This window comes from Mesoplodon mirus (assembly GCF_964341445.2).
Source record: "Mesoplodon mirus genome assembly, chromosome: 2".
Classification (NCBI taxonomy): Eukaryota; Metazoa; Chordata; class Mammalia; order Artiodactyla; family Ziphiidae; genus Mesoplodon; species Mesoplodon mirus.
In genome coordinates, this window is record NC_138977.1 from 47,053,794 (window position 1) to 47,069,868 (window position 16,075).

Sequence of the window (16,075 nt, forward strand, 5' to 3'; positions counted from 1 at the left end):
CAGCTCGGGAACCGGAAGTCCGACTGCCCCGGGTCACGTGCCTAGCCGCCATCTTGGCTCCGGTGGGAGCTGTACTCGGGAGCGGGTAGGGTAGAGCTGCTATGCTCCTCAGGGCGTAGCTTTCGTCCGGGGAGAAGGGTCCGTGGAATTTGAGGGGAGGTGGAGGAGATGGCGGCCTCGGCGCGGGAAGACGGCGCCCGCGGGCAAGCGCAAGTGCGGCGGGGCTGCGAACACTATGACAGAGGATGTCTCCTGAAGGTGAGGATTTCAGTGGGCTCTTCCCCTACGAGCTTCCGCCGGGCTGGGCTGAGGGCGGGGTGGGCAGGCAGGGCGGTTTTAGGCTTTTGGGCTCAAGTTTGAGGTTAAGCTGTTGTCAGGATACCTTCCCCTCTCACTGGGTTCCTGCTGTAGAGAACGTTTTTGGCAAGGCGACCACAGGCCCCACTTATTCTCTTGTGTTGTGCCTTGCGAGCAAAGCTCGTCTTGCTTGGGAAGAGCCTGGCCTTGCACATTGGTTAGTTTATCAGTAGGTTCATTTATTTAGTCTTTCGCTGCTAGAAGTAGACTGAGGCAGCCTCAGGCTTGTGCCGGCTTTTCTCCAGGATCACTTTCAGGTGTGGGATGAAATAAGCGAAGAGGGGTAAGCAGGTGTAGAATCAATACGATTTCATCTCCTGTCGTAAGTAAGTTTTACAGCTTGCCAGCTTCGTTTTAGAGTCAGTGAGTATGCCTAAGCCTGCCAAGGAGGAAACGTATGTGTAATAGGAAGACAGTCATGTAATTGCCACTAATTAGGGAATTATGTGTAGGAGAGTGGCTAGTATGCATATACTGTTACTTTAGCTGTTTGAGAAAAATTCCTAGTCGAATTTTAAAAATTCGCATCCATCCAATTAAAGTTCATTAATTTTTCTTGCAAGAAGCGGTTTAAAGATTTTGCTTAGAAAGCTTGAGCTTTGGAGTCCCACAACCCTACCCCCCAAATTTTAGCTCTGCTCTTTGCTAACTCAGTACTTTTTTTTTTTTTTTTTTTTTGCGGTACACGGGCCTCTCACTGTTGTGGCCTCTCCCGTTGCGGAGCACAGGCTCCGGACGCGCAGGCTCAGCGGCCATGGCTCACGGGCCCAGCCGCTCCGCGGCATGTGGGATCTTCCTGAACCGGGGCACGAACCCGTGTCCTCTGCCTCGGCAGGCGGACTCTCAACCACTGCGCCACCAGGGAAGCCCGATAACTCAGTACTTTTGAGAAAACTACTGGTTAATGCCCCACATATAAAATATGGGTGATAGAAGTTCCTGTTTCATAAAAAAGTATGAGGCCTGTAAGGATAACCTAAAGCCTTTTTTGTAGGCGGTGGTTTGGTGACCATTCCTCCACTGCACTGGATAAAGCTGTTTCAAAGGTGGTCATTCACCAGGTGTTGTTTAAGGAGAGTGAGTGCTATCCGTATGATTCCATTTCCATCGAGATGTGTTAGAGTTTCAAACTTCAGGTCTAAAACTGAATTCAACATCCTCGTCCTCCTCTCCTCTCTCCCCAAGAAATCACACAAATACCTCTGTGTTTCATAGCACTCAGGTAGTTGACCCTGAGTATCAAATGCTTTTTTGCCCCCCGCCTCCCTTCCCTTAAATACCAGAGACCAAGTGAAGAGTTTTAAGGAGGAAGTAATCAGCTAAATTAAAAGCTGCTGTTTGCCTTTAAATTTGGCAAGGAGGAGGTCACTGGTGATCTTCACGAGAAAAGTTTCTGTGGAGAGGTTGGGACAGTGTGATTGGAGTGGATTCAAGAGAGAATGGGATTAGTGGAAATGGACATAGCCTTTATAGACAATTGTTGGAGTTGTGCTGTAAAAGAGAGAAAAAAAATTGAGGCTGTGGTTGTTGGGAGATGTGGGATCATGGGATTTTATTTTTTCCCATGGGAGGGAAGGATGGGAGGTGTTGCAGCATGTATGTATATTCTTTGAAGTGACCCCCCAAAATGAGAACATTTATCATGCAGGAGGGAGGGGGAAAACTGTAGGAGCCCTGTCTTTGAGTAGCCAAACTGAAGATGGGATCCAGTGTACAAGGAGAGGAGTTGGCCTTAGATAAAAACATGGGCTGTAGGCTGTAACAGAAGGACAGTGTGAGGTACATTTGCAAGTAGGTTGACAGAGTTTGTGGGAGAATGTTCTCTTTTGATTATTTCTGTTTTCATAGGGGAAGAAGAGGTTTTTGAGGTTTGAAGAGAGAGGAGAAGATATGAAATAATCATCTAGGTGTTCAGTCCTAGACGGTGGAAGAATAAAGGAATTGACTAGGGAAACATGGTAGTAAGAGCCCACTTTTTATTAGGGGTTATGACTTAAACGTGAGAACAGCCACTGTGGTGGTGCTTTTGCTTGGAGAGAATTGGATTTAACCAGAGTTGGGGTTCTGGGTAGGTGAGTATGTAAATAGAGAAGGAAGGAACTAGGGTGTGTGCAAGGGAAGAAGCGGAATTAGTTGGAAAAGGAGGAGGTAGTGGTTAGAGAATTTAATGCTTGAAATTAAGATACAAACAGGATTCAGTTCTTGTTCTAAGCAGTTGTTCTTAAAGTGTCGGTGATTGGACCCCTGGGAATTCCTGAGGCCCATTAGAAGACTACTTTGTACTGCTAAGACATTATTGTCTTTTTTAGCATGTGTGAAACTAATGACTAAAACTGCTAGCACCTTAACATGGATCAACGCAGTGGCACTGAACTGTACTAAACCTATAGTTTAAAAAAAAAAAAAAAAGCCAGTTTCACTTAATAATGTTATTGATAGAATTAAAGCAGTAAAATTATTAATTGTATAAAATACCAACCATTGAATACATGTCTTTTTTGTATGTTTGAAATGGGATGTTTTCATCAGGCACTTTTGCAGACTTATATTAGGTGCTTGTTATGAGGAAAAGCTCTGTGCAATTGGATTATGAACTGAATGAGTTTCTTTTTTAATGGGACATTTTTTTACTTGAACTATGATTATCAGACTTGAGTATTTGCTGGACATTTTCTCGACTAGGAGGGAAGTGAGACTGTCATTGCAAGGAAAACAATCAGCAGTGATAAAATTCAAGCTTTCATGTAAAAATTAGAGTTTTGGAAAACCTGTGTTAGCTTCTGTGAGCTTGAAAGCTTCACAATACTTAGTTTTCTGATAAGATGGTTAGTGATGTTAGCAAATGTGATTTTTTGATATTGCATGTCAAATGTGGAAACATTGGGAAGAGCTACATAATTCAGTGAACTGATATTTTCCAAATGACCAGTGGATGGAAAAGGTCCATTCACAATGCAAGATAGATCAATGGAAGGGAGAAAAGTTCACTGACTAGTTTCAGATTTCATGTTGCAACTACCTGTTCTTAAGATTTGTTGAGTTTTGGTGTAGTATCAGAAGAATATCCATAATTTTCTAAGAAGGTTATTAAAATACCCCTCCCTTTTCCAACTACATATTTGTGTGAGCCCAAAATTTCTTCATATACTTCAGCCAAAACTGAGTGGATACAGAAGCACATATGAGAATCTACCTATTTGGGGGGGAAATATAGCTGTTTTTCATTAAAATATGTTATTTATGTTAACATGTAATTCATTTGTTGCTATTATTTTAAAAATAAGTAATATTTTAAAAACCTGTAAGTTTTAATTTATAATATGGTAGGTGTCAATAGATAATAATTTCACAGAAACAAAAGCTCTTTGGGATCCTTCATAATTTTTAAGACTATATGTAAAGGGGTTGAGACCAAAATATTTGAGAACCACTGTTTTGCGGCATGACTGAGAATATGTGGCTGAGGAGGGTTGGAGGACAAGGCCATTGGAAGTGAGAAAGGGAGCTGAGAGTTCAGGGTATTGGAGGGATTATCACTGTTGGATGTGCAGTTAAGATTTAGGACAAGAGTAATATTGGAAAGAAGAGGAGCCAGTTGAGTGTTAAAATAAGAAAGGAATGAGCTATGTTATGGGAAGTTATGGCATAGGAAGTCTTCAGAAATGAGAGGATCTGAAAGGTCACAGTGTACTGCAAAGTATCAGGTTAGCTTACTGGCCTGCAGACTTCTCCATGTACTGGTTTAGGGTAAGGTCTGCAAAAAGACCCAGTAGTAATGTGAGTTAAAGAATAAAGAGTTTATTTCTTCTCACCTAACAATTCAAGGTGAATGATGCAGTTTGGTAATGAGGCTCTGTTTCACATGATCATCCTAGGGACAAGTTTTTTCCATTGTATTATTTTGCCATGGAGGAAGAGGCATGCCCTGTGTCTTAATACGCAGGCCCAGGAGTGGCACTGATTTCTTCCGTGTGTATTCTGTTTGTAAGAACTTAGTCATTTGGTCACAGGTAACAGCAAGGAAACTGTAGTGTAGCTGGGCAGTCATGTGCCCGGGAAGAAGGAGACAGTAGATTTTGTTGGACAACTGGCAGTCTTTGCTGCTCTTGAAAACAAGGACTGTTTTTTACGTTTATTGCATCTTCTAAAGTATCAGATACATAGTTGATGGTTAGTAAACTTAAGAGGACTAAAATATAATCTTTATAGTATTTAATGCTTCGGGTTTGAAGTTGGTAAATGAATTTATCTGGAATGTTTAGGTAGAAGTTGCCTGCCTGCCATTTAGGCTGAGAATGAGTTTAGGGTGTTGTGGGATTAGTTTTGCAATCTAGGGAATTGCATCCTTCACGGTTCTTCTGTCTTTAACTACAAGGTTGTGTTCAGCTTGATACAGAAATTTAGATGTTGAAGGAAAAACAGTGAAATGTCATGTTCAGTGTCAGTTTACCAAATGATCTATTGGTTGTAATCTTTTGACTTTGTTCCAAGGAGGAGGAGGAAGGAAATTTCTTTTTGCATTGCAAACTTGTCTATTCTTGCTTCTTATAACTGTTTTTCTCCCTTGGGGATTAGGCACCATGCTGTGACAAGCTTTATTCTTGCCGGTTGTGTCATGATAACAATGAAGATCATCTGCTAGATCGCTTTAAAGTAAAGGAAGTGCAGTGCATAAACTGTGAAAAAATCCAACGTGTAAGATTTTATCACAAATTTCTACTTTCTTTCTTTTTAAAAAAATTATCCTAAGGTGGTTTTAAAATTTTAATCAAGAGTATTGCCAGTATGGCTTCTTTAGCTCTTAAAGTAAGCGTTATCTTGGATTTCAGTATATAAAAACTTGTCAAGATAAAACTGCATGTACATTAATAAAAATTCTGGATATTTAAATAGTAATTCAGAATGTTTTGGTAAACTCTAATTTTTTAGTTACATGTGTGTTTTTTTAGGCACAACAGACTTGTGAAGAATGTAGCACATTGTTTGGAGAATATTATTGCAGTTTGTGCCATCTGTTTGACAAAGACAAGAAACAGTATCATTGTGAAAACTGTGGAATTTGTAGGTACTGTATGCATTCTTTTCTAATTGCTTTTGATATATCTGAGGAATAGTAGTTTTTAAAATAAACTTAGTTGGAATATAATTATTGATACATCTTATAAAATACATTCATTTTAAGTATCCAGTTCAGTAACTTTTGACAAATATATATACTGTGTTACTACCAACACAAATCAAGATAAAAAAAATTTCCATTATTCTAAAAAGTTTCTTCATGCCTTCATCATTTAACTAGGCCATCAACAATTGTGTGCCTATTTAAATTTTAACTTTGGGGTAGAAAATACGCTTTTATATGAAGTGTTTTGTAGGCAACGAAGGTAAAAAATTAGGGTAGATATTTTTCCTTTTTGAAGATTAATTTAAAAAAAGTTGTCAAAAGTTTTGATAAAATCACTACAGACTTAAAAATTGGAAAATACAGAAAAGTAGAAAGAATGAAAGTATTGATAAAACAGCCTGAAATCCAATCACGCACTGACAAGGTACTATTGACATGTTGGTATATAGGACTTTTTTTCTTTCTAAAAATCCTGAAGTGTTAGATGTATACATAAGCATATATGTAACATGTGTACGTTTTAAAGTATACTAATACAACAAGCCACTCATTTTAAGAAATAGAACGTTACCAATACTGCTGGAGCTCTTAAGTATTCTCTGTTAATCCTTTCTCCTTGATCCCACTGGAGAATTTTAAATCGCTTTCTTTTCTTTTATGTAGTTGTTTTTAAGGAAGGATAACAAACATACCAAAAGATGTACCAATCATAAGCAAACAACCTTTTCTAGTTTTTAACTCAAGAAGTTTGATTTGGGTCTTTTTTATATCTTTCATGTCTATAGTATTTGAACGTATGGAATATAGTAATAATAATTGGTTTAATGTTCTCTGCTAATTCTAACATCTGTGTCAGTTCTGGATTGATTCTGATTGATGGATTATTCTTTTTTGGTTGGGTTTTCCTGCTGCTTTGTGTCACTGATCGTTGTTGGATACCAGACATTGTGATTTTTACCTTGTTGGGATATTTTCATATTCCTACAAATCTTCGTGAGCTTTATTTTGAGATGCAGTTAAGTTACTTGGAAACAGTTTGGTACTTCTGGGACTTGCTTTTATAATTTGTTAGATGGATCTGGAGGTGTGCTTATTCTAGGAATAATTATTCCTCACTACTGAGGTATTACTCAGTACCTTCCTGAGTACTCTGCCCAGTATCCCATGAGTTCTAAGGTTTTCCAATCTGGCTGATGGGAGTAAGCACTGATCCTGGCCATGTCTGAATGCTGAGCACTGTTCCTTCTAGTTCTCTTGGATGGTTCTCTCTCTGGCCTTGGGTAGTTTCCTCACATGCACGCACTGATGTGTATCCTGCTAAATACCTGAGGGGCTCCCCTGTGCAGCTCTGTCCTCTCTGGTACTCTGTCCTGTGAACTCCAGCCATCTTCTCAGTCAGGAAGTCTTTTTGACTCTGCCTTACTTCCTTCAACTTGTTTGGCCTGGAGGTGCTCTAAGCAGTAAACTGGGGCAATTGTAGGGCTCACTTAATTTGCTTCCTGTATCTCACAGATCACTGTCCTTCATTGCCTGATGTTCAGTGAAACTTGTTTCATATATTTTGTTTGGGTTTTGTGGTGGTTGTTTTAGGCAGGAGGGTAGATCCAGTCTCTCTTATTCTGTCTTGGGCAGTAGTGGAAGCCTCCCTGCAGGGTTTTACCTGTGGAATTTGACAGGCTGATTCTAAATTTCACCTGGCAGAGAAAATGCACATAGCTAAGCAGATTTTGAAAAGGAAGAATAACAAGGAGGGGGTGCCTTTCCACATAATCAAAACATGATAAAGTTAGAGTAATTCAAATGGTGTGTTCTTTGTACAGGAATAGACAAATAGATAAAGGGAAGAACAGTGTGTTTGTGAGTGTGTGTGTGTACATTCACATATTTATACATATGAATTTATAACAAAAGTGGCATTTCAGATCAGGGGAAAGGGCATTAGGAAAATTGATTATCCATTTGGGAACAAAAAATTGATTACTAAAACTGCATTCATTAGAATATGGTTTTAGCATGTTGTGACAGAAACTCTGAATAACAAGTGCTTCAAAAAAGGTAGACATTTATGTTTCTTATGGAAAAGTCTGAACCATGTAGTTAATTAAACAGAAGTCCAGGTTCCTCTTATTTTTTTGCCATCCATAAGGTATTTTCTTGCCTACATAGTTTAGAAAAGTCCATATTCTGGTCAGTGGAAAGGGGGAAATAGGTGAAGGGAAGGTATACCCTTTTCTCCTAAGGGCATGAGACAGAATTTTCATTTGTCTCTATTGTTCATACCTTCAGAGAAGTTAGAAAATAGTTTTTATTCTGGACAGCCCTGTGCCTAGCTAAATGTTCTGTTGTTGTGCAAGAAGAGGTATGAGAGAAATTTGGGGACAACTAGCAATCTCACCTTTGCCATACCTAATACATTTCAAATGGATGAAAGAAAAATATAAAAATTATAAGCCATAGTATCAGAAGTATATAGAGGAATATGTTCATGACTTATGGGTTTCAAAAGTCTTTTCAAGACCAGAGGCAGAAGCATAAGGCATAAAGGGAAATATGTCTTTTTATTACATAAGAATTAAAATGACTGTATGACAAAAGATGACATACCAGAAAAATAATGGTGACATGCAAGTGAAAACGATTAATACCCAAGATATGTGAAGAGCTCCTTTAAATAATGTTCCTCAAAAAAACTAAAAGTAGAACTACCATATGATACTATATGCAATTCCACTCTTAGGTACATATTCAAAAAAAATGAAAACACTAATTTGAAAAGGTACATGCACCCCAAGTGGTACTGTTCATAACAGTAACACACACACACACACACACACACACACACACACACACACACACACACACACACACACACACACACACACACACACACACACACGAATATTACTCAGCCACAGAAAAAGAATGAAATTCTGCCATTTGCAATGCCATGGGTGGACCTAAAGAGTATTATGCTTAGTGAAAAGCCAGACAAAGACAAATGCTGTATGTTATCACTTATATGTAGAATCTAAAAAAAAAAAACAATGTATATAACAAGACAGAAACAGACTCACAGATATAGAAAACAAACTAGTGGATACCAGTGGGAAGAGAGAGGGGAGGGAGGGGCAAGATACAGGGGTAAGGGATTAAGAGGTGCAAACTACTATGTATAAAATAGATAAGGAAGAAGGATATATTGTACAGCACAGGGAAATAATAGCCATTATTTTGTAATAACTTTTTTTTTTTTCTTTTTGCGGTATGCGGGCCTCTCACTGTTGTGGCCTCTCCCGTTGTGGAGCACAGGCTCCGGACGTGTAGGCTCAGTGGCCATGGCTCACGGGCCCACTCCGCGGCATGTGGGATCTTCCTGGACTGGGGCACGAACCTGTGTCCCCTGCATTGGCAGGCAGACTCTCAACCACTGCGCCACCGGGGAAGCCCTGTAATAACTTTAAATGGAGTATAATCTATGAAATGTTTTTTTTTAATTTTAATTTATTTTTGGCTGCTTTGGGTCTTCGTTGCTGCACACGGGCTTTCTCTAGTTGCAGTGAGCGGGGGCTACTCTTCGCTGCGGTGCACGGGCTTCTCATTGCGGTGGCTTCTCTTATTGCGGAGCATGGGCTCTAGGTGTGCAGGCTTCAGTACTTGCAGCATGCGGACTCAGTAGTTGTGGCTTGCAAGCTCTAGAGCTCAGGCTCAGTAGTTGTGGCGCACGTGCTTAGTTGCTCCACAGCATGTGGGATCTTCCCGGACCAGGGATCGAACCCGTGTCCCCTGCGTTGGCTGGCAGATTCTCAACCACTGTGCCACCAGGGGAGTCCTCTATGAAAATATTGAATCACTATGCTGTATATTTGAAAGTAATATAATATTGTAAATCAAGTATATACTTCAGTTTAAAAAAGGAGCTTTTAAAAAAATATTTATGTATTTGCTGTGCTGGGCCTTAGTTGCGGCACACAGGATCTTTGTTGCCGCGTGTGGGATCTTTGTTGTGTCATGCGGGATCTAGTTCCCTGACCAGGGATTGAACCTGGTCCCCCTGCATTGGGAGCATGGAGCCTTAACCACTGGACCACCATGGGAGTCCCAAAAAGACCTCTTTTAAATTGATGAAAGACAAATACCCTAGTAGAAAAATGAACCAAGCACATGAACAGGCAATCCATGGGAGAAATCCAAATGGTTCATAAACATTAAAATATGCTCCCTGTCTCATCATTTGAGAAATGCAAATTAAAAAGACTTTTCAAATTCGTCTGTCATATAGGTAACCAGCGTTGGCTAGGTTGTGGGGAACATGGGTGCTGTCACACATTGTTGGTGGGAGTATGAACTGTACTGTCTTTGGAGGTCAGTTTGGCAGCATCAGAACTGATGATGCAATGCCCTCTGACCCCATAGTTTCACTTTTAGGAATCTTACAAAAAGTCATCAACATGTAGGTTGAGTGATGTCTGTATACAGATATTTACTGTATCATGGTATTAACTAAAGATAGTAAATTATATCAATAGAAGAATATTTAAAAAATTATGATCTATCCATACCATGTAATATTATGAAACTGTGGAGAGGAATAAAGTGGTTCTATGTATTCATACATAGAATACTCTTCAGGAAATAATTGTTTTCTTCAGAAAGTTGCAGAACAGGATATATAGAAAGAATCCATCTATGTAAAAAACAAAACCCAAAGTGTGTGTGTCTGTATATATATATGGGCAATTTTATAGGAAAAAAAGACATGGAAGGGTAGGTACCATTCTGCTTATAGTGCTTTTACATTTGGGGAACGCTGTTGGGGAGGTAGGGGTTTACCTCATTTATTCAGTGTGGTTTGAACTTTCTTTGCAGTGAAACTAAACTCATATATGATGAACAGATTATCACTGTAGTAAAAAATGTGTTTGTTTTTCATACTTTTTTTAGGATTGGTCCAAAGGAAGATTTTTTCCACTGTCTGAAATGTAACTTATGCCTCACAATAAATCTCCAAGGAAAGCACAAGGTATATAATTCAGTTTGCATGATTTAAAAAGTATTACAGTGTTTTTGAAAACAGCTCAAATCCTAATTTGTTTAAAAGCATGCTCATTTTCAGATATTACCGAGTACAGTCATGTCGCTTTTTATCTTTCAGCAGTATTAAGTAGATATTCTAAAGTATACACCTTAGAATATCTGATCTATAAGAATACTTCCATCAGTTATTAGTATAATGTAGACAACTTCTAAATTGGCTTATGGATTCTTATCATTGATATTGGTTTTAAGAATAGCTTTTAAAAAGTGTGGTACAGGAGAAATACAGAGCAGTGTAACCTTTTGTTAACACAGCATTCCAAGAAAATTCAGTATTCCTTTCATAATTAGACAAATATTTTTCATTTGGATGTAGAAATTTTATGTCATGATCCTAGGCCTGTTAAAAATTATTTTTCATTACTTAGGAGAAAATCTAATAAACTATCATTTATAGTACTGTTTCTATCCAGGAATTTAGAGAATGGAGAGACTAACGAGGGTGTTTTAAAAATAGATACTAGATAATAACTGGTCTAAAATACTGAGGTGGTGAGATGAATAATGAACATAGGGGATATTGTGATGAGTATAAGGGAGAAACAATGGGGCTGAATAAAGATGACACCCAAGGTTTTTAGTGCTGGCTTAAAGTACTTGATTAATAGATTGTGAATTTGTAGGAGATGAAATATTGGGTTTGGTTTTACCGTCTTGAGTTTAGGGTGATAGCAAGATATGCTTGCTGTGTTGTCTTTAGAAAACTGTATACTCATTTTCTCTTGTGGTATTTTTATTTTGTTTCTCAGTTATTTTTTATTGTTTATATTAGTAAATGGTCGTATCATCTACTCAGGTGCTTAGTTAAAAAACCTGGGCATCATCCATGGCTTGGTGCTTTTTCTCTTACCTCCTCACACCTAATTAGACACTGTCTTGTCCAGTTAAGAACTCAGGCCTTGTGGGCACCGTGTTGGAGCTCAAATATATTTCCACCTCTTGCTACCGTATAATTTTGGGAGTTCTTTAGCTTCTCTAGGCCTCAAATACATCATCTGTAAAATGGGGTAATAATTGTACCTGTTTCATTTAGTGTTGTGGGAATTAATTGAGGTAATACAGGTAATGAACTTGGCATATGGCATGTAGTACAATCTCTATAATATGAACTGTTATTATTTATTTAAAAAATGAAGATAATTTGAATAATTAAGACATATTAAGCAATTTCATTGTTTCAGGTAACGTGCAAAGCCATAGTTGTGAGAGTTAACTTCAATTTTTGTCTGACATATAAGAAATGTGTATTAATGTTCATTATTATCTTTAATAAGTTGGTATTGTTTCCTTAGTTTTTATTATTAATACTATAGTTATATCATTTCCATCTAGTTAAGCTTTGATAATTTTAGTTTTGCTTTTAAACAGTGTATTGAAAATGTTTCCCGGCAGAATTGTCCAATATGTTTGGAGGTAAGCTTAAAATATTTTTTGTTTTGGAGATATCCCCTCTTGAATTTAAAATACTGGGTATTTATACTGTCTTCATGTAATTAAGCACTAACATTTATTTTCTTTTACAGGACATTCACACATCCCGTATTGTTGCTCATGTCTTGCCATGTGGACACCTTTTACACAGGTAAAGTAACTTTGTTTTTTTTCCTAAAAAATGTTTGGAAATAGTGGAGGTACTTTTTGCTTTATTAAAATAATGTTATATTTTTCAGAACGTGTTATGAAGAAATGTTGAAAGAGTGAGTGTTTCATGGGATTTAAAAAACTGTAATTGTAAGACCTCTGTTTTCTTTTCTTTTCTTTCCTTTTTTTTTTGTTTTTTTGAGGGGAGGGGGAAATGGGCAAACCTTGCAGTTACTTGCACCATATTGGACATGGTAGATATTTCTCTCGAGATGGGTTGGGTAGATGGGTAGTGTTAAATTGAGCAAAAAGCATGGTGGGGGCATAGGACTATACCTTTGTCCTCATGTTTCTGCTATGCCTTATCTCATCCCGCAACTTGAGACAGATAACTCTCATTTTCTGGCTATACTTATTGGGGAGCTCAGTCTCTGCCAGAGGCAGTCATAGCGTTGGAAAAAATAAAAATGCTGAGGCATGTTGCTCAAAATTCTTAGTTGTTTTATTGGCTCAGTAAAAAAAGCTAAAGCTGATAACAAGATTTATCTAATGCTGATTTTGTTGTGGGGAAAGGATGCTAAAGTGGGATGCAAATAGTTAGGAAAGAGGAGACTGTGTAAATGTATTTTGGTCTTGCAAACTAATGAGTAGAAACTTTAAGAGCCAGATAGAAGGGAACTTTTTCAGAATTTTTAGAAAGGAAATAATATGATCTGAATAAGTTTTAAGGAATACAATCTCCTTTGCTTGAATAGATTAAGAAATTGAGGCTGTTTAGCTAAAAAGCAGTTTAATTGGTTTTTAAAATATATTGAGTATATTCTACAGAGAATATTGAGTAATTCCTCTTCATTTTAGAGAACTGAGGAAAAAGAAGTAGGTTTAAAAAATACCCTATGACACAGGATTTAATTGAAAACTTTTATATTATGAAAGTTTCCAGATTTGTAAGATGATCTTGAAATATAAAATAATACCTATCTTGGATGGTTTATGTACCAGTTAGCATGCATCTTCTTGTATACCTGAGTTGATATACTCCCCATTTAATGTTTGGGAAATAACTTTTATCTCTCCTAGAGGCTACAGATGTCCATTATGTATGCACTCTGCTTTAGATATGACTAGGTACTGGAGACAGCTGGATGATGAGGTAGCACAGACTCCTATGCCATCAGAATATCAGAACATGACTGTGGATGTGAGTAGAATCAATGCTTAAAAAAACTTTTCAGGTTCCTTGTTGATGTTCTTGTTTATTTTTGCCCTTTTGCTCAGATCTGTCTAAAAAATACTGTTTGGGCGTAGATGCCAATGTGATGATTAATGGGAAGGACAGAATAATCTTTAAATTTTAGTTACTCTGAACTCAAAAGACCAGGAAAAAAAAATCCAAGAATATCTTTGTGAAATTCTTCCCAACACTAGATGGCAGGCAAAAACTTTATTCTGAATAATTTACATATTACTTAAGAGAGTCAGTTGGTAATGTAACTGAGTAGAGGTGGATTACTGGTTTGATGTTTTATTTTAGTTATGTTTTAATTTTAATTATTTTAAATTTTATTTCAGGCAAACATGTTTACTGATTTTTTTTTAAAAGATTACTTCTTGGTTTTTAATGTTTATTACCCTTTTTAGTCTAAGACTTTATTTGGTCTTAGCCTGTAATCTAAAATGTAAGAGGTATTTCTGTGCCTTTTGCCTTGTGGAGAATGATCATCTTTTCTCCATTAATTGAGATGTGCTGCTATCTAGTCTCAGCATAGTACATTCAGTTACAGGTTAGAATTGGAAAGTAGATAGCTTTCTGGTGCTTTAATAATTTTTTGACATATGAATTTTCAAAACATCTTCATTTCAAATACTTCTACACAAGAAGATAAAAACCACTTAACAAAGCCAGATAAAAATTATTTTCGGTTTTATTCACACTGGTGCATTTCATAATTCATGTGGATAATTGAATTGTTAGTAACATCAATGAAAGATCACTTTTGTAATACTGATAGTTGTGTCATGTTTTAATAGAGGCTGTAGTGTGCTATGTCCTATTTAGATCATTTTTTAAAATAACAGCCTTATTGAGATATAATTCACATATCATACAACTCATCCATTTAAAATATCCAGTTCAGTGCTTTTTAGTGTATTCTTGGAGTTGTGCAAACATACCCACCATCAATTTTAGAATATTTTCATCACCCCAAAAGGAAAACCCCATAGCCATTAGCAGTCATTCCTTAATCCTCTAGCTCTAGGCAATGAGTAATCTACTTTCTACATTTAGATCATATTCTTAAAAGAATTACTTTCCAAATTACAATTTAGAGAAAATTTGGATGTTTTCTACTTATTATGGTGTGGCTCTTCTAAAGCTAATGATTTTCTCACATAGTAATTTATTGATCTTTTCTCAGGTTAACACCTTTTTTATTTGTCAGGATCTCAGTACTAGAAGAGATTAATTCCTAAGTGGCATCTTGTTGTCATTTTAGGGACGAGCCAAAAGCTTTTTATTTGTTCAACTTCAGAAAGTATTCTTTTGGACTTTAATTCATTTTTGAGGCATGGAAGGCTAGGAACTTAGTATATTAAAGAATAAGCAAAAATATTATAAGTATGTAAAAATTTGTTTTGTTAACTAAGATAATATTCTAAGTGTCAACAAAAAATAATGAAATTGTGTGTTGTTTTGAATTAGTATAGGTGTTGATCTGATTATGATGCCTATGTTAATTTTTGTGCTACTACTATTTATACTATTTGGGAACTATTTTAAAATAAGACTTCTTAGCCCAAATCAACATTTTCATTTTCTAAATTCAAAGCTACTCTCTTATTAAGAGTTTTTAGTGAACAAATAAAAGGTATTTCTATTTATGGAAACTTTAGACTTAACATATGTATGTTTTCATATCTTCAGTATGATTTTCGAGGAATTGTTTTGAGCAGACAGTGCCACTTTCTATCTATAAGGTTTAGTATACTTAATTTTAATTCATCTCTTTTCAGATTCTCTGCAATGATTGCAATGGAAAATCTACAGTCCAGTTCCATATATTAGGCATGAAATGTAATATTTGTGAGTCCTACAATACTGCTCAGTCTGGAGGCCGTAGAATTTCAGTAGATCAGCAATGACCAGCCTATACTGCACTGGACAACTCAGCATTTTCTAGTATAGAAAAAGGTTATCTTTTTATCATGATGCGTCAGAATCTGTGCATTAGAGTTGATGTGTTTTGTATTAGTGTCACAGGGTAAAATCTTATTACAGGACTTAAGGATTCAGGGTTTCTTTATAGAATTATCACAGCTCTACATTGAGTGAAAGCCACCATGCTTGTGTTTTAATTGGAAATTCCTTTGGTGTCAGTTGTTTGGAAGTTAATGTTTGCCACTGAAATTCACATCCATAGGTGTATTATACTTACATGGAACTTTGTTTTAAGTGACACTATGCACACAGAATTCATTTCTAGTTCTTGATAGAACTGTACTTACTTCTCAGTATTATTCTTGACTTTTTAAGGGGTGTGCTATGAGAATATGTTCTATCTTACTGTTAAAATCTAATTACATATACTTTAGAATTTTCTGAGATGGTCCTTTGGATCCTGTAAATGTGAATTTTGATGAAATAACTGCTAATAAAACTATATTGAAACAGTATTTTATAGAAAGTTTTTTTCCCAAGGCTATCTATTTTTGGCTCAGAGCAATCCTCTTTTCTTTATCTTGAAGTATTCTTCTAAAAGAGTAATTGGGAAAAAGGTAAAATAATAGAACTACTCTAAGCCTTTAGAAAGCCATCAACATTGAAAATAATCGTTTTGGTTGTCCGAAATTATTTTTTCAAAGAATAATTTATTCGGTCAGCAGTTATTTAGTGAGCAACTGCTATGTGCTGGCTAT

General features: G+C 36.8%; 1 protein-coding gene across 3 annotated transcripts; it reads left to right on the plus strand.

Moving 5' to 3' along the window:
* The first annotated feature begins 50 nt into the window (after window positions 1-50).
* On the plus strand, window positions 51-15,874 carry RCHY1 (ring finger and CHY zinc finger domain containing 1). 3 transcript variants are annotated; one of them, XM_082611436.1, is made up of 9 exons: window positions 51-258; window positions 4,933-5,052; window positions 5,307-5,422; window positions 10,424-10,502; window positions 11,945-11,989; window positions 12,100-12,158; window positions 12,247-12,273; window positions 13,238-13,358; window positions 15,173-15,800. In XM_082611436.1, the coding sequence occupies exons 1-9, from the start codon at window positions 169-171 to the stop codon at window positions 15,299-15,301; spliced, it is 786 nt and encodes a 261-aa protein (XP_082467562.1). In that variant the 5' UTR covers window positions 51-168; the 3' UTR covers window positions 15,302-15,800. The 3 variants fall into 3 exon arrangements, with proteins under 3 accessions (XP_082467562.1, XP_082467563.1, XP_082467564.1); XM_082611437.1 differs by lacking the exon at window positions 12,247-12,273 and having other exon boundaries at window positions 15,173-15,799; XM_082611438.1 differs by lacking the exons at window positions 51-258; window positions 4,933-5,052; window positions 5,307-5,422 and adding an exon at window positions 8,352-8,930 and having other exon boundaries at window positions 15,173-15,874.
* The last annotated feature ends 201 nt before the right edge of the window (window positions 15,875-16,075 follow it).